Source organism: Nerophis lumbriciformis, linkage group LG01 (assembly GCF_033978685.3).
Source record: "Nerophis lumbriciformis linkage group LG01, RoL_Nlum_v2.1, whole genome shotgun sequence".
Taxonomy (NCBI): domain Eukaryota; kingdom Metazoa; phylum Chordata; class Actinopteri; order Syngnathiformes; family Syngnathidae; genus Nerophis; species Nerophis lumbriciformis.
Genome location: NC_084548.2, coordinates 22,858,681 through 22,881,588, shown reverse-complemented (window position 1 = coordinate 22,881,588; position 22,908 = coordinate 22,858,681). Strand labels below are relative to the sequence as shown.

The 22,908-nt window shown below is 49.3% G+C and overlaps 2 protein-coding genes across 2 annotated transcripts in view; both read right to left on the bottom strand.

The window, feature by feature from the left end:
- chrm4a (cholinergic receptor, muscarinic 4a) overlaps positions 1-22,908 on the bottom strand; it is a 128,244-nt gene that overhangs the window by 43,828 nt on the left and 61,508 nt on the right. The window contains exons 3-4 of the mRNA XM_061977262.1: positions 6,452-6,597; positions 6,167-6,368 (exon numbers count right to left, since the gene is read on the bottom strand). Of these exons, the coding sequence (XP_061833246.1) occupies positions 6,167-6,368; positions 6,452-6,597 (348 nt within the window). The remainder of the gene's footprint in view (positions 1-6,166; positions 6,369-6,451; positions 6,598-22,908) is intronic.
- On the bottom strand, positions 216-1,847 carry LOC133617329 (uncharacterized). The gene is made up of 2 exons (XM_061977269.1): positions 631-1,847; positions 216-529 (listed from the first exon to the last, which is right to left on the bottom strand). The coding sequence occupies exon 1, from the start codon at positions 1,845-1,847 to the stop codon at positions 684-686; it is 1,164 nt and encodes a 387-aa protein (XP_061833253.1). The 3' UTR covers positions 216-529; positions 631-683.

Here is a 22,908-nt window from a genome sequence, read left to right as displayed (position 1 = left end):
TCCCTTTGGGGATTAATAAAGTACTTCTGATTCTGATTCTGATTAAACAAGGTATCTGATTTAAAATATTGAAGTTACTTCAAAATAATTGTAGAAGTTATTATACAAAAAGATTTTCAGCCACAAACAGTTGAATTACATCCACCTATTGCTTTCTTTTTCTTTAAACATGTGACGGGACAGCGGGAGAAGACGGCAGAGAGACGATGACGTCGTTAGCTGTCAGCGTGTTTATTGACAACTTAGTATGTACGTGCGGTGTGTAATTAACCCAAAGAGATGTAATGTGACTAAGTGAGAGACTTATCTGAGCGTGGGTGTCAGAGGGTGTTGATGGTGCGTGTTGAGATCCAGGCGGAAGTCCAATTAGGGCACGATCGTCGGAGGACAGGCGGATGGTCAAGGACAGAAGCGTGACGTCGTGGTCAGAAGGCAGGCGTGAGGTCGAAGTCCAGGAAGGCAAGGGGGAATCCACAGGGGGTCCAAAGTGACGAGACACAACTCGACGACAAGGAAGGACAACAGGGACCTGGAGAACGACACAACACAAGAGACGATGAGCACAACGGTGAGGGAGCACAGGGAGAGAGAGAATGCATATACAGGAGAGCTAGAGACATGTGGGCTTACTGTACTGGGTACGAGAAGCTACTTTCTGGCGTCGGATCTCAGGTTGCGCTGGCTTATGAAGGCTGATCGCTCATCACGGACAGGTGTGTTGATTGCTGAGCGTCTGCAGCCGCGCGGAAGCGCGCTCGCAGCGGATAGAGAACGCCCGTGGACGTGGCCTGCGGCGCGCTCGTCAGGGCACGCAACAGAAGGAGATGCAGCAGAAGAGTGACCCATAACAGGACCTCCACCCCCCCTTTATGCAAGACTCCCGACGAGCTTCGGGGTGCCTCAGGGTGAGTTCGGTAAAAATCCTCAATAAGAGAGGGATCGGCGATGTAAGAAGCCGGGACCCATGATCTGTCCCCAGGTCCATAGCCCTCCCAATCCTCGAGGTAGACCCATCCTCTTCCCCGTCGTCGGACCTGGAGAATTTCCCTGACGGTCCACACCTGGTCCCCATCCTTGAGGACCCTAGGCGGAGGAGGGGCGGGGATGGGTGGCGACAGTGAACTGGTCTGACCTGAGACATAAGAATGAGAATGAGGGAGATCCAGGCAAACTGCGGCAGGATTGACCCTGGATCTGACCGTATAAGGTCCAACAAAACGTGGTGCTAGCACATGCTGAACCAGCAGTTCAGTGGTCTCGGCCGAGGATGGGAGTTTGGGCAAGGGTATAAAATGGGCTGCCTTGGAAAACCTGTCGATTATGGTGAGGATTGTGGTGTTACCATTAGAGGGGGGAAGTCCAGTAATGAAGTCAAAAGCGATGTGGGACCAAGGTCGACTCGGGATTAGAAGAGGATGTAAGAGTCCAGCAGGAGGGCTGTGGTTTGCCTTGTTCCGGGAGCAGATGCAGCAGGCGGCGATAAACTTGCGAGTATCCGCCTCCGTGGAAGGCCACCAGAAGTGGCGTCGAATGAATGATAGTGATCTGTGGATTCCGGGATGACATGTAAACAGACTTGAATGTGCCCAGTCGAGTACCTTGCTCCTTAAGGGTTGCGGGACAAAAAGTCTTTTGGGGGGTCCGTTTCCGGGACCAGGGTCAGACCATAGGGCCGTCCTGGCCAGGCCCTCGATTTCCCAAGTTACCATCCCAAAGATGCGGTTCGGGGGTAGGATGGTCTCTGCAGTTGGTCTCGTAGTGGGTTCCTCGGAGAAGATCCGCGAAAGAGCATCAGAGAGTGTAATTGAATCGGCCGAAAAACTGTGACCAGCGTGCTTGCCTGTCATTAAGTCTCTTTGCAGAACGGATGTGAATAAGGTTGCGTTGGTCGGTCAGGACCAAGAACGGATGCTTGGCCCCCTCCAGCCAGTGTCTCCACTCAACCAAAGCTTCGTGGACGGCCAACAGTTCTCGGTTCCCTGCATCATAGTTCCTCTCGGCTGGGGTTAGGCGTCTGGAAAAGAACGCACAAGGGTGAAACACATTATTCTCATTAGATCTTTGGGACAATACTGCCCCAATCCCACAATCAAATGCGTCTACTTCCACCGTGAACGGTTTGTCAGGGTCAGGGTGTACCAGGATGGGAGCGGAACTGAAGCTCCTCTTGAGGCTTAAGAATGCACTGTCTGCCTCCTTGTTCCAGACGAAAGCTGTATTGGTAGAAGTTAGCGCGTGAAGGGGTGTGGCTACCTTGCTGAAATCCAGTATGAAGCGACGTTAGGAACCCGCAAAGCCTAAGAATCTCCTAAACTCAGTACGAGTGGTGGATTGCGGCCAATCCACCACTGCCCTGACCTTCTTGGAGTCGGCTCGGATGTTACCCCTCTCGATGATGTGACCTAAGAAGTTAACTGATGAAGAATGGACCTCGCACTTCTCTGCTTTGACGAAAAGATGATTCTCGATGAGGCGCTGGAGAACAAGGCGAACGTGCTGTTGATGGTCCTGCAGGTTGTGAGAGAAAATCAGAATATCATCAAGATATATGACCACAAACTTCTCGAGCATGTCTCTCAGCACGTCGTTAACTAGAGTCTGGAAGACGGCTGGGGCGTTGGTCAGGCCGAAGGACATGACCCGGTACTCGAAGTGACCTAAGTGTGTGTTGAAAGCCGTCTTCCATTCGTCCCCCTTCCTAATCCGGACAAGATGGTATGCATTACGGAGATCCAGCTTGGTGAAAATGGTAGCAGGGGCAAGTGGTTCGAAGGAGGAGCTCATGAGTGGTAGAGGATACCACTCATGACCGTGATGAGGTTGAGTTTGCGGTAGTCAAGGCACGGACGTAGGGACCCATCCTTCTTGCCGACAAAGAAGAATCCAGCGGCTGCTGGTGATTTGGAGGGTGTGATGATTCCAGATGCGAGTGATTCCGTGATGTAGTCCGACATGGCCTCTTATGGACAGGTTATACAGGTGGCTAGAAGGGAGTACTGAGTCGGGTATGAGATCAATGGCACAGTCGTATGGTCTGTGTGGGGGTAGTGATAGTGCCTGTTCCTTACTAAATACAGCAGCAAGGTCATGGTAGACAGCGGGAACCCCAGAGAGGTCAGATGGGGAAGACTTGAGCTTGGGGTTCTGCGAGACGGGGGCTGCTGCCTTGAGGTAGTTAGCATGGCATGCCGTGCTCCAGGCTAGGATCCTCCTTGAGATCCAGGAAATCTGGGGGTCGTGCTGGCGAAGCCATGAACTGCCGAGGACAAGAGGAGCGACAGGGGCATTGAGGATCAACAAGCTAATTTGCTCCGTGTGGTTGCCTGACAGGGTTAGAGTGACCAGTGCTGTACGGTGGGTGATGGGTCCCAGGGGATGCCCATCCAAGGCCTGAGCTGGTAAAGACTTGTCCAGAGGCAGAAGCTTAATCCCGGCTTGACAGGCAAAATCACGGTCCACGAAACTCTCATCTGCTCCTTCCAAGACAACGTTGCGGGGAAAAGAATGCCAGGGTCACTGCGGCTCTGGAAAAAGGTGGTGTGGCTCACAAGTACTCCCCTTACTAGTGAGCCTGATCTTTTGGTCGTGTGGGGCAGGTCTGGATCACGTGACCCGCACAACCACAGTAGAGGCAGAGGCGCTGCCGGAACCTCCTCTCCCGTTCCTCCGTGGCAAGTCGAATCCTGCCCAACTGCATGGGTTCCACCCCTCTGGTAGGTGCCGGGTAAAACACAGACTGGTCCGCCAAGTGGGCACCTCCCTCCCGATTTCTGGCCGCGGTAGGGGAGTAGGAGCCGGTCCGAGTCTCCCACGCCGGCCGTCTGGTCCTCTTGCGGGCAGAAAGTCTTCGTTCCGCTGCTCGTTCCTTGAGCCTTTGGTCCATAAGCAGGGCCAGCAGGATGAGGTCATGGTAGGTGGCTGGTCGGTTTCGCAACATTCCGTCCTTGATTTCGTCGGAGAGGCCCCGACAATAGGCGCTCAACAAGGCCTTGTTATTCCACACGCTGTCGGCAGCCAGGGTGCGGAACTCTGCTACAGAGCGAGAGCCTTGCTGGAGGGAGTGAAGACGTGAGGCGGTGTCTCCTCCCTCGGCGGGGTGGTCAAAAACTGTCCGGAACTCAGCATGAAAAGCAGCAAAGTTCATGCTGAGACTAAAGTTGCGGTCAACAACTGCCGTGGCCCACTGGAGAGCCCTTCCGGTCAACAGAGAAAAAACAAAGGCTATCTTGGCCCCGTCAGAAGTGTAGCGGGAGGGCTGATGATGAAAAACCATGTCACACTGGACCAGGAAGCCACGACAAAGCTCAAAATCCTCTTCCAAAGCTCTGGGACTAGCGATCTTCGGCTCGCAGGATGAAGGGGGCAGCATGGGGGCTGCAGCGGTGGGGACGGCTTGCTCGGGTGCCGGCGGAGTGGAAGAGCTCAGGGAGATCAAGTCCAGTCGAGCCAAAATGTTAGCAAAAGCACCATCCAGCTTGTTTTCCAGTATGCAAAAGCGCTCTTGGTGCTGCTGGAGTGCCGTGTGCATGACTGCGACACTAGGTACAGGGGAGTCTCGGGAGGTGAGCGGGGTACGCGTCACGTCTTTGCCGTCTGATTCTGACATGGCCAGAACGTACTGTGACGGGACAGCAGGAGAAGAAGATGGCAGAGAGACGATGACGTTGTTAGCTGTCAGCGTGTTTATTGACAACTTAGTATGTAAGTGCGGTGTGTAATTAACCCAAAGAGATGTAATGTGACTAAGTGAGAGACTTATCTGAGCGTGGTTGTCAGTGGGTGTTTATGGTGCGTGTTGAGATCCAGGCGGAAGTCCAATTAGGGCAAGGCAGGCTCGAGCGCCGGAGGACAGGCGGATGGTCGAAGACAGGAGCGTGACGTCGTGGTCAGAAGGTCAAAGGTCAAAGTCCAGGAAGGCAAGGGGGAATCCACAGGGGGTCCAAAGTGATGAGACACAACTCGATGACAAGGAAGGACGACGGGGAGCTGGAGAACGACACAACACAAGAGACGATGAGCACAATGGGAAGGGAGCACAGGGAGAGAGATAATGCACATGCAGGAGAGCTAGAGATGTGTGGGCTTACTGTACTGGGTACGAGAAGCTACGTTCTGGCGTCGGATCTCAGGTTGCGCTGGCTTATGAAGGCTGATCGCTCATCACGGACAGGTGTGTTGATTGCCAAGTGTCTGCAGCCGCGCGGAAGCGCGCTCGCAGCGGAGAGAGAACGCCCGTGGACGTCTCGTCAGGGCACGCAACAGAAGGAGAAGTAGCAGAAGAGTGACCCATAACAAAACATGTCTAACCATTTTTAGATACAAAAAATGTTTAAATTCCAAAAAAAAATACAGCTCTGTTATCTACAACTCACTTTAAAAACAAAGTAATAGTCAAATTGCCCATAAAGAAACACGAGGGAGGTCCTTTATTTTAATATACAATAGAACATATATAGCATTTAATTTTTTTTAATTTTATTTTATTTTATTTTTTTATTTTTTTTGTCCTGTCCAGCTTCTCAGACAAATCATATAGTTGATGTAGATGCCCATATCGGCTGTTCAGATTTACTCTACAAAAGAAGTGTAGGATACTTCTCTTGTTGCCTTATTTGTATTTGACTTCATTAAATGTATTTATATTATCATTTGGTGCAGCTGCGCCGGAGCAGGAAGGGATAGAAAGAGAAAAAAAAGGAAGACACAGGGGGAAATTGTGGGAGATTAGACAGAGAGACAAAAACTACAACAGCAAACACAACAATAACAACAACAACAACAACAACAATAGAGCAACATCAGCAAATACGGTATGTACAAATAGTTCTGCTTTGATCGTACGCAATGCAACAACATTTTCACACCCTACCTGCTCTTCTACAGCAAGTGGGACCTCCTCCACTGTCACATTGACGTCAGGAGGAATAATCACACACCTTGCCTGATTGATGAAGGTGATGCCGTGGAGGACGCCATTCCTCTGAAGGCATCCACAGCCAGGCACTCAAAGAGGAAACTTGAGAAAAATCAAACTTACCTGATCATGAAGTTTGAAACCCCAGTAAATCCCCAAAAAGCAATCATGCATCTACCACAAATTATTCACATGCCACCGTGACACCGACACCGGACATGGATGGATGAATAGATGTATGGATAATAGTACCTGTGTTACGAGTCCCTGACTGGGTTGAGCCGGCTCCCGTGGTCCATCTGCTTTAGATGAATCCGGCCTGCCATTCTTCATAGCCTCGTCCGCAGTGGTTGTCGAGTCCAAACTGAGCTTGGGAGCCAGGTGGAGACTGGTCTGAGGACTGGTTTCATTGTTGTTTTGCTTCAGCATGTGACTCTTAATCTTTTTTGTAGTACTAGGAGAAAGATTAAAAAGGCTGATGAATAAATCGAAACAAATATTCATATATCTTCCAGTCAAGCATGATGTAACTTTTACTTTGAGCTCTTCTTGTCCAGTTTATGTTTGGAAACCCTACTCCTGGATGCCAGGGAGATGTGGATGTACAGCACTGTCATAATAATGACTGGAAGATAGAATGCAGCTATAGCTGTGCCAAACGTAACGGCAGGGTTCGACAGGAACTGCAACAAAACAGGGAGACAAATTTACAAGACATTTTCACTCAACAAACTGTGCCACTTTTTGTAAAACTGTATTATAGTACACTACTGCGTGGAGATTGCACGTTCTCCACGAGACTGCGTGGGTTCTCTCTGGGTACACCGCCTTCTTCTCACCTCCAAATAATGCACCTGGGGACAGGTTAATTGGCAACAATTGTCCCTAGTGTTTGAATGTGAGTGTGAATGATTATCTGACTATCAGTGTTGGCCCTGCGATGAGGTGGCGACTCCGTCCTAGTGCAGCTGGGATAGGTCCATCCCCGTCGAAATACAAAATAGATGCTTGGATGGGTGTTTATAGCTGAGGTGGGAGTAAGTCAATGTATTGTAAGTCTCAAATCTTTATTCCCAAATTCAATTCAAGTCTCAAGATAAAACAGGTCAAGTCAAATCTCGAGACAGGTCAAGTCAAGTGTCAAGTCACCGACTTTGTATTTTTGAGTCTTGCTAAGTCATTAACACTGTAAAATCATTCTTTTATCGACAAAAATATGCCACTTATCTAAACCATGATCCAATTTTTTTGTATTTAAAATATATAATATATATATACAAACGTATATATATATATATATATATATACATATATATACTGTATATATATATACTGTATATATATATATATATATATATATATATATATATATATATATATATATAATGCATATAAAATAATACCAAAACAATAAGCTTAATAAACCCAAAGTGATATAGGTTTAAAACACAATTCCTATTGCTCTTGCTTAAACCTGATACTTAAATGGAAGGCATGGCTGTGAGAATCTTTACACAAAAGAGTGTCCTCACAGACGGTTTAACATAAAATAGGATGCGACATTGGTAAGTAAAATACTCCCACACAAGGACTATTTTTCTATAGAGGTACAAAGAACAGTACATATGTTAACAGTAAACGCATAACTTAAGCAATTATGCACTATTACACATGTAAATAACTTATTCACAACATGAGACAGCTGAGAACCGACCCACCCCTTTAAGATAGGAATAAGGTTTCATCAGCCATGTTGCCCTAATTTTTCATGCGTCTGAGCAATTGCACCAACTCCCTGAGCATAGCTTGCGTGCAACATCAGACGTGCACACTGTGGCCATACAGCTATCACAACAGACCCAAACCTGACATTATAACAAATTAATTCCGTATTATGATAATCAAACTGCAGTGATCTTTCCCATTAGGTTATTTTGTAATATAAGTGATTCGGCCCATTTACAATGAACATTTATAATTTTTGTGACTTGTATGTTGGGGTCCTGCTTTGGAATCATTTGAGACATGAACACCTTTTAAAGATTAAATTTAGTTCAACTTAAAACATTTTGCATATTGAGTAGCACAAGCATGGGATACAGTATACATTTCTGTAATGTTTTTGTATTTAAAATACATCTATCCATCCATCCATCCATTTCCTACCGCTTGTCCCTTTCGGAGTTCAGTTCAAAATACATCATTACACAGTTTTTATTAGCATTTTTGTAATATAACAACAGGATTCAATGATTGATAGCTATGAATTACCATTTTTGCTAAACCTAGAGTAAATCTAATTTGGCAGCCTGTTGTTTCACCATAATAAAAGTTATCAGCATTTACCTCTCTTAACTCTGCTGCACTGTTAGCTGTAAGCTAACCTGCAAAATAGAAACATGTTATCATAACACAATGTCAATGACATTGATTGGCTGCATGCAGAACTGCATAAAGTGTAACCTCACACCTACGCAGTTTAGGTGTGAGGTTAGAGTTGTCTGACTTATTCCGTGGCCGTGAACATATTATTGACTGAGCCAAGCCTACGTGTGTAGACGCAAGTGAAGAAGAAAAAGTGGTTGCTGTTGATATCACAGATAGTTTTTCTTGGTGCGATTACAACCGCTGGGGGACACCAATAGTGAGGGATACCATCAAGCTAAAGAAGGAGTCCTATTGGGTCCTTTTGGCTCATTGGACTATGGAGGCAGTGGAATGGTACCAACAGACAACGCGATGTGCGGCTTTGGCAGTTGCAGATGCAAAAACTCAAACATAGGAGGATTTCGGAGAAGCAATGGAAAACGACTTCCGGGCGGCTTTGAAGCAATTCTGGACCACTGCTGACGGCAACTGGGGATGTTGTGGATCAGTGGAAGAAATACTTCGAAGACCACCTCAATCCCATCTACAAATCTTCCAATGAGAAAGCAGTGCCTGGGGACTCCGCGGTGGGGTCTCCTTTTTATGAGGCTGAGGTAGTTAAGAAGCTCCTCGTGGCAGGGCCCCAGGGATGGATGAGATTCGCCAGTAGTACCTTAAGGCTCTAATTGCTGTGGGGCTGTCGTGGTTGACAAGACTCTGCAGCATTGCGTGGACATCGAGAGAGGTTCCTCAGGATTGGCAGACTGGGGTGGTGGTTCTTCTATTTAAAAAGAGGAACCGAAGGGTGTGTTCCAACTATCGTGGTATCACACGCCTCAGCTTCCCTGGTAAGGTCTTTTCAGGTGTACTGGAGATGAGGCTAGGTCGGATAGTGGAACCTCAGATTCAGGAGGAGCAGTGTGGTTTTTGTCCTGGTCGTGGAACTGTGGACTAACTCAAAACTCCCGGCAGAATCCTTACTTGTTTCAATTGTGTCCTTCGGGAAGTCCTGGGGGGAGTGCTCAGAGAGTATGGGGTATCGGACCACTCCGCTCCCTTTATGATCAGTGTCAGAGCTTGGTCCGAATTAGCAGCGTCTGCAGTGATGCGGACCATGTCAATACAAACGACCAATGTCCGTCGTGGTGAAGATGGAGCTAAGGCTAAGTGGTAAGGCAACGCTCTCAATTTACGTCCCTATCCTCACCTATGGGTTATGACCGAAAGGACAAGATCACCGGTACAAGCGGCCGAAACAAGCTTCCGCCGTTAGGGGGCAGAGCTCTCCCTTGGAGATGTCATTTGGGACGAGCTCAGGGTAAAGCCGATGCCCCTCCACATTGAAATCAGCCAGAGGAGGTGGTTCGAGCATCTGGTCAGAATGCTCCCCGAACACCTCCGACCATGGAAAGAGCTTGGCGAAGTGGCTGGGGACAGGAAAGTCTGGGCTTCTCTGCTTAGGCTGCTGCCCCCGCGACCTGGCTTTGGATAAGCGGAAGAAGATAGATGGATGGATGGACAGTGATTATTTCTAGATCCCTTTGCAGCAGAAATTCCGATTGTAAAAAATTGTTTGTCAATGTTTTATCTGTTGTTACTGCTTGTTCTCGCCAAAATGGTATAGAAAAAAATGTTACGCGTTTATTTTATTTAGAATTTTGGTTGGACAATAGCCTACCACCTTAAAAGGGAACTGCACTTTTTTATTTTTTATTTTGCTTATCATTAAGTAATAAATAAATGTGATCAGATGTCCGCTTATATTGGAGCCAATGGGAGTTGCTCTATTCTGCTTACAAAGCCCTTACAAAAAGATCCAAACACCTCCAGTAAGGTTTTATATACATCCTGTAAGTATATGTGTAATCTATCCATCCATCTTCTTCCGCTTATCCGAGGTCGGGTCGCGGGGGCAGCAGCTTAAGCAGGGAAGCCCAGACTTCCCTCTCCCCAGCCACTTCGTCCAGCTCTTCCTGTGGGACCCCGAGGCGTTCCCAGGCCAGCCGGGAGACATAGTCTTCCCAACGTGTCCTGGGTCTTCCCTGCGGCCTCCTACCGGTGGGACGTGCCCTAAACACCTCCCTAGGGAGGCGTTCGGGTGGCATCCTGACCAGATGCCCGAACCACCTCATCTGGCTCCTCTCGATGTGGAGGAGCAGCGGCTTTGCTTTGAGCTCCCCCCGGATGGCAGAGCTTCTCACCCTATCTCTAAGGGAGAGCCCCGCCACCCGGCGGAGGAAACTAATTTCGGCCGCTTGTACCCGTGATCTTGTCCTTTCGGTCATAACCCAAAGCTCATGACCATAGGTGAGGATGGGAACGTAGATCGACCGGTAAATTGAGAGCTTTGCCTTCCGGCTCAGCTCCTTCTTCACCACAACGGATCGATACAGCGTCCGCATTACTGAAGACGCCGCACCGATCCGCCTGTCGATCTCACGATCCACTCTTCCCCCACTCGTGAACAAGACTCCGAGGTACTTGAACTCCTCCACTTGGGGCAAGATCTCCTCCCCAACCCGGAGATGGCACTCCACCCTTTTCCGGGCGAGAACCATGGACTCGGACTTGGAGGTGCTGATTCTCATCCCAGTCGCTTCACACTCAGCTGCGAACCGATCCAGTGAGAGCTGAAGATCCTGGCCAGATGAAGCCATCAGGACCACATCATCTGCAAAAAGCAGAGACCTAATCCTGCAGCCACCAAACCAGATCCCCTCAACGCCTTGACTGCGCCTAGAAATTCTGTCCATAAAAGTTATGAACAAAATCGGTGACAAAGGGCAGCCTTGGCGGAGTCCAACCCTCACTGGAAACGTGTCCGACTTACTACCGGCAATGCGGACCAAGCTCTGGCACTGATCATACAGGGAGCGGACTTCCACAATCAGAAAGTCCGATACCCCATACTCTCTGAGCACTCCCCACAGGACTTCCCGAGGGACACGGTCGAATGCCTTCTCCAAGTCCACAAAACACATGTAGAGTGGTTGGGCAAACTCCCATGCACCCTCAAGGACCCTGCCGAGAGTATAGAGCTGGTCCACAGTTCCACGACCAGGACGAAAACCACACTGTTCCTCCTGAATCCGAGGTTCGACTATCCGGCGTAGCCTCCTCTCCAGTACACCTGAATAGACCTTACCGGGAAGGCTGAGGAGTGTGATCCCACGATAGTTAGAAAACACCCTCCGGTTCCCCTTCTTAAAGAGAGGAACCACCATTCCGGTCTGCCAATCCAGAGGTACCGCCCCCGATGTCCACGCGATGCTGCAGAGTCTTGTCAACCAAGACAGCCCCACAGCATCCAGAGCCTTAAGGAACTCCGGGCGGATCTCATCCACCCCCGGGGCCTTGCCATCGAGGAGCTTTTTAACTACCTCAGCAACCTCAGCCCCAGAAATAGGAGAGCCCACCACAGACTCCCCAGGCACTGCTTCCTCATAGGAAGACGTGTTGGTGGGATTGAGGAGGTCTTCGAAGTATTCCCTCCACCGATCCACAACATCCGCAGTCGAGGTCAGCAGAACACCATCCTCACCATACACGGTGTTGATAGTGCACTGCTTCCCCTTCCTGAGGCGGCGGATGGTGGACCAGAATTGCTTCGAAGCCGTCCGGAAGTCGTTTTCCATGGCCTCACCGAACTCCTCCCATGTCCGAGTTTTTGCCTCTGCGACCGCTGAAGCCGCACACCGCTTGGCCTGTCGGTACTTGTCCGCTGCCTCAGGAGTCCTATGAGCCAAAAGAACCCGATAGGACTCCTTCTTCAGCTTGACGGCATCCCTCACCGCCGGTGTCCACCAACGGGTTCTAGGATTACCGCCACGACAAGCACCAACTACCTTGCGGCCACAGCTCCAATCAGCCGCCTCGACAATAGAGGCGCGGAACATGGTCCATTCGGACTCAATGTCCAGCACCTCCCTCGTGACATGTTCAAAGTTCTTCCGGAGGTGGGAATTGAAACTCTCTCTGACAGGAGACTCTGTCAGACGTTCCCAGCAAACCCTCACAATGCGTTTGGGCCTGCCAGGTCTGTCCGGCATCCTCCCCCACCATCGCAGCCAACTCACCACCAGGTGGTGATCGGTAGAAAGCTCCGCCCCTCTCTTCACCCGAGTGTCCAAAACATGAGGCCGCAAATCTGATGATACAACTACAAAGTCGATCATGGAACTGCGGCCTAGGGTGTCCTGGTGCCAAGTGCACATATGGACACCCTTATGTTCGAACATGGTGTTCGTTATTGACAATCTGTGACGAGCACAAAAGTCCAATAACAAAACACCACTCGGATTCAGATCTGGGCGGCCATTCTTCCCAATCACGCCTCTCCAGGTTTCACTGTCGCTGCCAACATGAGCATTGAAGTCTCCCAGTAGAACGAGGGAATCACCCGGGGGCGCACTCTCAAGTACTCCCTCGAGTGAATCCAAAAAGGGTGGGTACTCTGAGCTGCGGCTTGGCGCATAAGTGCAAACCACAGTCAGGATACGTTCTCCCACCCGAAGGCGGAGGGAAGCTACCCTCTCGTCCACCGGGTTGAACTCCAATGTGCAGGCTCTGAGCCGGGGGGCAACAAGAATTGCCACCCCAGCCCGTCGCCTCTCACTGCCGGCAACGCCAGAGTGGAAGAGAGTCCAGCCCCTCTCGAGAGAACTGGTTCCAGAGCCCTTGCTGTGCGTCGAAGTGAGTCCGACTATATCTAGCCGGAACTTCTCCACCTCGCGCACTAGCTCAGGCTCCTTCCCCCCCAGCGAGGTGACGTTCCACGTCCCAAGAGCTAGCTTCTGTAGCCGAGGATCGGACCGCCAAGTGCCCTGCCTTCGGCTTCCGCCCAGCTCACATCGCACCCGACCTCTATGACCCCTGCTATGGGTGGTGAGCCCATTGGAGGGGGGACCCACGTTGCCTCTTCGGGCTGTGCCCGGCCGGGCCCCATGGGGGCAGGCCCGGCCACCAGGCGCTCGCCATCGTGCCCCACCTCCGGGCCTGGCTCCAGAGGGGGGCCCCGGTGACCCGCGTCCGGGCGAGGGAAATCTGGGTTCCTTGTCAGTGTTCCTCATAGAGATCTTCGAGCTGCTCTTTGTCTGATCCCTCACCTAGGACCAGTTTGCCTTGGGAGACCCTACCAGGGGGCATAAAGCCCCCGGACAACATAGCTCCTAGGATCATTGGGACACGCAAACTCCTCTACCACGTTAAGGTGGCAGCTCAGAGAGGAGTGTGTAATCTAATAACGAGAAAATGTATAATAAAATTTAATATTTACGTATTTTGCTCTCTTTTCATACGCAGAGCATTAATTCAAAGAACGTATCACAAATTTAGCATTTTTTCTTCGGCAATATCACTGATTACCATTCACTGCAGACTTCTTGAGAGCCAACAAACATAATAAAACATCACTTGCTGTACATAATAAAACATCACTTACTGAATCTTGTTATATACCCGTTAGATGAAGAATGATTTATAATCCCCGCGATTAAAAGGGGGTGGGGGGGTGGAACCAAATGTCTTTTTGTGTCTTTCTCGCCATTAACTAACTAAATTGGCTGTCAAAGTGTACCAACTTGTCGGATTACGTCCTCATCTTTCCACTACAAGGTGAGAGGCATGGTTTAGGATCGAGAATGAACTTTCACCATTACTGAGGCAAGGAAGCAGCTCACCAGCCGGTGATGTCAACATCGGCACACAAGCTTGTGATCACGGCACTGCTAAAAAAAGTTTGTCTGCGTTAGCACTTATAAAAACAATATCACTAATACTTGGTTAATATGAAAGTCACAAAAAGTCATTTAAGTATTATTGGCGGTTTTTGGATGGTTATTTATAAATATCAACAACACATAACATATGCACATAATGATTAACACCAGCAGGTCGTTACAATAGTTATTTAACAGTTTTGTTTATTTTAGCTTACTTAGCTCTCTTGTCCCATGTCCTGAACAGCCAAATAGTCCTGCAAATTCGCCCGTTCTCTGCCGCAACTTCTTCAAGTGTTGCAAGCCCAACTTCGCAAAGGTCCTTTTCTCTCTTTTGTGAGTAAAACGCCCATTTAAAGTAAACTGATGTTTCTGGATGAATTGTTCCAGTGCCAACAAAGATGTCAATGTTGCGGTTGTCATTGCTCATTCTTCACAAGAAGGTTAATATTTTATCAACAACAATTATGTACCAGCCCCATGTTTGCAGGCCAGCTACTGTCACTTTGCCGCACCGGAGTCCGCATAAAGAGACCAGAGGAGATGCGAAGGAAGACGCAGTGCTGTAGAGGTAACGTTGAGCGTTGGTATACTGTAGACAAGCTTTACAGAGCCCTTGCTGACTAGCATGTATCGGACGTATCGATCTACCTGGATGGATTCTCGATTATCCGCGTGGACTGGACTTTGGCTGAGAGCTAGTGGGCAGCCTTGGACTGAGTAGGCTCTTTTGGTTGCTTTGTTGGGTCTTTTTATGTCTTTGGCCATGCTGCCCCTTCACCCCAGCAAACGTAGGCGCGGAGCACCGCAGAGGCCATCGTTGGGAATATGGGTGTTAAAATTGTGTTTTTGGTTTTAGTTTGTTGTTTTTTTATGCATGGTTCAATCGTATGTGCACAACATGTAACATTTATTGATATTTTTTGTTTTTCATTGTTGTACTTTTGGAAATGTATGTAGAAACAGCTTCTCTGAAGTAGCAGCTGGTTGCATCAGCTCTGTGCTCTTTTATGTATTTTGTGTTCTTGAATGTTTCCCTTTTGTTTTCATACCAAGAAATGGCCGCCATGGTACTGCGGTCTCTTGTAATAGTTGCATTTTATTTGTTTCTTGTATTGAACAAAGAGAGCAGATTCTACCAAGTCAAAGTACTTGTGTGTTAAACATGAATCATACATTGATTAACGTGGACCCCGACTTAAACAAGTTGAAAAACGTATTCGTGTGTTGCCATTTAGTGGTCAATTGGACGGAATATGTACTGTACTGTGCAATCTACTAATACAAGTTTCAATCAATCAATCAATCAATCAATCAATCAATCAATCAAACACACTTGACCAATAAAGCAGATTCTGATTACTGTAATCATATGGAATACTTTGCAACAGCTCCATTCTTCTTTTTTGAATCCACAGCAATCTCAAATGTCGTTCTGCTGCATCGGGCACAGGCCACATTAGATGGTGGCCCTGGTCTTCTGGACTGCACCAAGGGACATCAGCACATTGCAGTAGGTGGGACATTGTCTGCTCTGATCCACAGCTACATGTGTTGTCTACTGTGTAGTTCCAGTCTTTCATCAGGCCTTTGCACCTCACTTTTTCCACAGGCAGTCTATTAAGGGACTCCCAGATTGTCCAGCCAAGGTTGAAGCCACGTCCATTGGTGTCATTATCCTGTGCAGCCATTCAAGAGCAAGTGTGCCATTTCTGCACCATTCATCATTGTTGGGTGGGGATGCAGAGGTCATCAGCATAGATGAAACGCTGGCATTCTAGGGGGAGTGGCTGGTTGTTTGTGTATATATTAAACAGGAGGGGGGACAGTACCTGGTTGGAGGCTGTTCTTTTGGGCTTTCTAATTGCTCCTCTCGTCATTCAATTGGATGTAAAACCACCTGTTGGGGAGGAGACTTTTGAAGATTTCACACAAGTTCAGGTCATCAGTCATATCCAGTAGTTTCCTGACCATTGTACGGTGTTGGACAGTATCATATGCAGCAGAAAGATCTATGAAAGCTGCTCCAGTTATTTGTTTTTCTTCAAACCCATCCTCAAAGTTTTGGGTGAGGTTCAGTAGCTGCACAGGAGCAGCCAGCTTGGTCTTTCATCAGCTGAGTGGCATGAGGCATTGGGCTATCAGCCTCTCATAGAGTGTGTAAGTAATGCAGAGGAGGGAGATGGGTCAGTAGCTCTTTGGGGATGATGGATCATTGTCGGGTTTGGGGATTGGAACCACGTCGGCCTTTCTCCATGACAAGGAGGGATGTTTTTTTTCAGCCATGCATGCAGTGTTTTTTTGATGACTAAAAATGTTTATCTTAGTTATCATCATCTGTGTTAATTTTGACAGCAGTTTTTAATTTAATTAAAGTCATAGTCTTTAGATGAAAATGTATTTTAGTATGTAATATTTTAGTCATTGAATTGATTTAGTTCTAGTCTACTTTTAGTTAACTAAATTCTTCAACCATTTAGTTGACTAGAATTATAGTACATTTATATATATAAAGGATAACATATCTTTAAAGTTGTCTTGAAACCACTTTTAGTAAGGTTTTTATGGAGCATCTCAAAAACTAAATTCACAGCAAGACCTGTTTTAGTCAGGGGGAAATAGTTTGTTGACGATAACTAAGACATACATTTCTTAGTCTACAAAATTAACGCTGCATACATGTGTATATCATCTCCGAGAGTCAAATCTTTGCATTAGGTGCCACGTGCTGTATCATTTCTGCCAATATGTCATCAGTCCTTGCCGCTTTTCTGGGTTTCAGCTTTTCCATGCAGTTTAAAGATCGTCTATGTCGAAGGTGTCACAGTCCCTGCAGTGTCTTGTGTGTCTGTGTCGTCTGTCTGGGTGTGGTCATGTGTGGGTGGAGTTTGGGTTCCTGGCTTCCCAGTCTGGCACACCTGACGCTGATCAGCCTACTCACCTGCCTGCCATCAGCTAATCACCTCCACTCCACAAAAGCCCTGGCCTCCTCACACAACGCTGCCAGATCGTTTCACAGCTCTCCAAGTGGTAACGCTTCTCGCCAGTTCTCGCAGCATTTTGACAATCTTGTTGATATTTTGTTTGTGCCTTTGCTCCTGGTAGCTTGTTCCTCGCCTCACCATTGTTTTCCTCTGCCTCTAGTGCCGACCTCCTCTAACCCTGCCTGCCTGCCAGACACCTCCACTCCAGCCAACGACGCCTTTCCCTCCTCCCTCATCTGCCTGAATTAAACCCTTTGGACTTTTTATCTGCCTCTCTTGTCTGCTTTTGGGTCCGCCAGCTTGTTAAATCGTGACAGAACGATCTGGCCAGAATGGACCCAGCGGACTTGGAAAGGGTCAAGGAGGTCATCGGCAACAAAAGTCGACGTCTGGGAGATCACCAACAACTCCTTCAGACCCTTGTGGAAGAGGTATCCAAAATTACCACTAAACTTGATGCCCTCTGTGCTGCTCCACGACAGGCTCCACCAGCAGAACCACTTCAAGCCAATAGCGCCGCCCCTCCCCCAGCACCAGTTGTCCAAGCTGTGGAGGCTCATCTTCCACCTCCGGCAAAATATTCTGGCAACCCCAACACCTGCCGTGAGTTCCTCACCCAAGTTCGTCTCACCTTTAAGGCTCAACCAACCCGCTTTGTCCATGAGGCAGCCAAGATAGCTTTCATTGCCAGCCTTCTTGAGGGGCCTCCACTTAGTTACTTCAACGCACTGCATGAGATGAATTCTCCCGCAGCTCAGTCCTTTGCTCTCTTCGCCGCTGAGCTCAAAAAGATTTATGATCACCCCATTTGTGGACAACAGGCCGGTCAGCAGCTTTTGAGACTCCGCCAAGGTCGACGTTCTGTGAGAGAGTTCGCCAGCGAGTTTCGTTCTTTGGTCGTGGAGTCTGGTTGGAATGACCAAGCGCTGCTCACCGCCTTCCAGAGTGGGCTCAACCGGACCATTGGCAGGGAGATCGCATGAGGCAGGAGCTTGATTCCCTAGATGGGGCTATTACCACCGCCATCAAGATTTCGGACCAAATAGCCCAGTGGCAAGGTGAGACTGTTCCCTCTGTGTCGACTACCCCTTTTTCCGACCATGATTTTCTGCCACATGAACCCCAACGTACGGTACCCCTAGCCCTGCCCTCCGGGTCCCCAGGGGAGGAGCCCATGCAACTAGGGCGGACCCATCTCTCCACTGACGAGCGCCTCCGACGGTTGAGGTCGGGGGTGTGCTTCTACTGTGGACAACCCGGTCATCTTCGTGCTTCCTTCCCCATTCGGCCAAAAGAGGAGGCTCACTCACCAGTAGCAGTGGGGATTCTGGTGAGCCAAACAGTCTCTTCCCCTGAATCCCGGGTTCGCATGCAATTCTCCGCCACTCTTCAGTGGCACTCTCAGTCCGTGCCATTACTCGCCTGTTTGATTCAGGGGCAGATGAGAATTTTATCGACTCAACTGTTGTTTCCCAGGCAGGCATCTCTCTTGAGCCTCTACCCTCTCCTCTGAAAGCCAACGCCCTCACGGGTAGCCTTCTCGCTCGAGTATCCCATCGCACCGTGCGAGTCCACCTCATTGTGTCCGGTAATCATCACGAGCACATCCAATTCCATGTCATATCCTCACCTCTTGCACCCATCGTCCTTGGCCAACCTTGGTTACGGCTCCACAACCCCCATATCGACTGGACAGCACGTAAGGTAGTGAGCTGGAGCTACTACTGCCTCTCTACATGCCTGCGCTCTGCTTGTTCCCCATCGAAGGGCACCAGCTCCCCTGTCATGTTTGAGCCTCCTGATCTGTCAAGAGTTCCTGCTGTTTACCATGATCTCAAAGAAGTATTCAGCAAACAGCGTGCCCTGTCACTTCCACCTCACCGGCCTTATGATTGTGCCATCAACCTGATTTCTGGAGCGCCACTGCCGGCAAGTCGCCTATACAACGTCCTGAGAGAGAGAGCATGGAGAAGTATATTCAGGAATCCCTGGCAGCTGGCATTATCCGTCCTTCCTCCTCCCCAGTGGGTGCAGGATTCTTCTTTGTCGGTAAAAAGGATGGATCACTCCGCCCCTGTATAGACTATCGTGGATTAAATGACATTACCATAAAAAACAAATATCCATTGCCGTTGATTGCATCTGCTTTTGAGCCCCTTCAGGGAGCTACTATTTTCTCCAAGCTAGATCTATGTAATGCATATCATTTGATCCGTATCAGAGCCGGTGATGAGTGGAAAACTGCATTTAAAACCCCACTTGGACATTTTGAGTATCTGGTCATGCCCTTTGGGTTAACTAATTCACCAGCAGTATTTCAAGCCCTTGTAAACGATGTACTTCGTGACCTTCTAAACTGCTGTGTGTTCGTTTACCTAGATGACATCCTGATCTTCTCCCGCAACAAGGAGGCGCACCTTGAGCATGTCAAGCAGGTGCTTCAGCGTCTCCTGGAGAACAGGCTCTACTGCAAAACTGAAAAATGTGAGTTCCATGTCACCTCTACTTCATTCCTGGGGCTGATAATTGGGAGTGGCCAGGTGAAAGCAGACCCTGCGAAGGTGCGCGCAGTGGAGGAATGGCCTCAACCTACTACGTTGAAGGAGCTCCAGCGATTTTTGGGTTTTGCCAACTTCTACCGCCGTTTCATCAGAAACTACAGCCAGGTAGCTGCACCCCTCACAAGGCTGACGTCTACATCCACTCGATTCGCTTGGACTACAGAGGCTGAAGCTGCTTTCAGGGAATTGAAGAGACGCTTCACCACGGCCCCGGTCCTCATTCATCCGGATCGTTCTCGACAATTTATTGTGGAGGTGGACGCCTCAGACTCAGGGGTGGGGGCCGTCCTGACCCAGCGCTCAGCCGATGACCAAAAACTTCATCCCTGTGCTTTCTTCTCCTACCGCCTGGAACCTGCTGAGCGCAACTACGATGTGGGAAATCGAGAACTGCTCGTTGTCAAGCTCGCCCTGGAAGAGTGGAGGCATTGGCTGGAGGGGGCAGAACACCCGTTCATCGTATGGACAGATCACAAGAACCTCGCCTACATTCAATCGTCCAAGCGGCTCAACTCTCGTCAGGCCCGGTGGGCACTGTTCTTTGGTCGGTTCCGGTTCACCTTAACTTACCGTCCAGGTTCTCGCAACATTAAACCAGATGCCCTCTCACGCCAGTACTCTCCTGAAATTTCTTACAGTCCTGACCCTATCCTTCCCTCCGCTTGTGTGGTGGCTGCGGTGACATGGGAGATCGAATCGCTGGTTCGTAGAGCTCAGCAGACTCAAGCAGACCAAGGTAATTGCCCAGCTAACAGACTTTTTGTACCTGATTCTGTCCGCTCTGATGTCCTCCTTTGGGCCCACACATCTCGCTTTGCATGCCACCCCGGAATCAACCGCACCCTGATTTTCTAAGGCAGTTCATTTTGTGTCTCTCCCCAAACTACCCTCAGCCCTTGAAACTGCTGACCTCATGGTGAACCATGTGTTCCGGCTCCATGGCATACCTCTGGACATCGTTTCGGACCGGGGACCCCAATTCATCTCCCAGGTGTGGAAGGCCTTCTGTCATGCCTTTGGAGCCAAAGTAAGCTTGTCATCTGGTTACCATCCCCAGACTAACGGGCAAACAGAAAGGGCAAATCAGGACCTGGAAGCTACCCTCAGGTGTGTCACTGCCAAGAATCCCTTCACCTGGAGCACTCACCTTGCATGGATCGAATACTCCTACAATTCCCTGTCTTCCGCTGCCACGGGTGTGTCACCATTTGAAGGTTCTCTGGGTTACCAACCACCACTATTTCCAGCCGAAGAGGCCGACATCGCTGTTCCGTCTGTCCAAAGTCACCTGCGTCGGAAAGTGTGGAGGGATGCGCGGGCTGCCCTGCTCAGCTCAGTGGAACGAAACCGGCGCTTTGCTGACCGCCACCGGACCCCTGCCCCGGAATACCAAGCAGGCCAACATGTGTGGCTGTCCTCTAAAGACCTTCACTTGAAGACAGATTCCAGGAAGCTGTCATCCCGTTTTGTCGGTCCCTATGAAATCCTTGCCATTGTCAACCCAACTACTATCAAGCTCAAGTTGCCCCCTCACCTGAAGGTCTATCCTATCTTCCACGTCTCTCAGGTGAAACCAGTTGTGACCAGTCCGCTTTCCCCTCCAGATGTCCCCCCCCCCCCACCCCCCCTTGTCATCGATGACCACCCTGCATATACCGTCCGGCGGCTGCTGGACATACGGCGCCGTGGTAAGGGGTTCCAGTACCTGGTGGACTGGACAGGCTATGGTCCTGAGGAGCGGTGCTGGATTCCACGACGGTTCATACTGGATCTATCCCTCATCTCGGAATTCCACCGTGACCACCCTGACAAGCCTGGTGGATCGCCTGGGGGCGTTCCGTGAGGGGGAGGTACTGTCACAGTCCCTGCAGTGTCTTGTGTGTCTGTGTCGTCTGTCTGGGTGTGGTCATGTGTGGGTGGAGTTTGGGTTCCTGGCTTCCCAGTCTGGCACACCTGGCGCTGATCAGCCTACTCACCTGCCTGCCATCAGCTAATCACCTCCACTCCACAAAAGCCCTGGCCTCCTCACACAACGCTGCCAGATCGTTTCACAGCACTCCAAGTGGTAACGCTTCTCGCCAGTTCTCGCAGAATTTTGACAATCTTGTTGATCTTTTGTTTGTGCCTTTGCTCCAGGTAGCTTGTTCCTTGCCTCACCATTGTTTTCCTCTGCCTCTAGTGCCGACCTCCTCTAAACCTGCCTGCCTGCCAGACACCCCCACTCCAGCCAACGACGCCTTTCCCTCCTCCCTCATCTGCCTGAATTAAACCCTTTGGACTTTTTATCTGCCTCTCTTGTCTGCTTTTGGGTCCGCCAGCTTGCTAAATTGTGACAGAAGGGTTTGGTGAGAGCGCTGACTGGTTGTGGTTGGCCTGACACCACGGTGTGACTGCTGTTCTTCTTTGGGTCGGTAGCGGTGTTGGTTACAACCACTGACCACCAACCGTGATGCAATCGAGTTTGCTGTGGCCGTTGTGATTATTGGTGGTGTAATGTGGTCTTCGCAAGACGGTGGATTGTAACAGGCCTTCCTGCTGTTATATATCATGTTGGTGTTCTCTATCATTTCCCCTGATCAGGGTCTCTCCAAGTTCAATGGTGGTAGAGGAGAATTGGTTATTATTACATACCTCATGGTAGGCTTTCAGCAGGTCACTTGAAGTTTCTGCTATCCCGGGATTATACTTTGTCTGGCATCCTCTGGGTATGTCATGTCTGGCTTGCCTTTTTACAAAGTCTATGAAGTTGGGGTAGTTATTGAGAGATGGTGATAGTTAGATATGGAATGCTCTATGTCCTGTTGGAATGACAGCCAGTCAGCTTTCTGTAGGTTGAACCTTCTGCAAAATGGCACAGTGATTGCATGGAGAGCGGATCTAACAGTGATGGCAATTGTTCAACTTCATCTCCATTTTTGTTGTTTTTCTCACTGTGGGCATTGAAGTTGCAATGCTGTTATGGAATCTCCTCTTGGATCCTTCTGGTAGTTATGTGTAAATGAAAGGGGTTACGGTGGTTGGTCTCTGATGTGATAGAGACATTTGAGAAGGCAACTGGGATTGTTTCCATTTGCCCTTCTGTAGTGTGGGTCCAGGCGTCACCAAGTTTGGGGTTTGGTCTGCTGAAAACAGCTGATCCATAGCTACCAGTTTCATTCCAGGGAGGATGGTTCAGTGTTGTGCAGGGCCGATGTGGGTTTCCTGCATGCAGAGTAGGTCAAAACGATTGGCGATCATTGCCAGTATCTCTGCCTTGATCCTGGAGAATCCTTCGATATTCATTGAGACGATTAATAGTGCGGGTCTAAAGGGAGGCAGTTATCTGTGGCGCTGTCGATATCCGGGAGGCATTTTCATCATTTGAT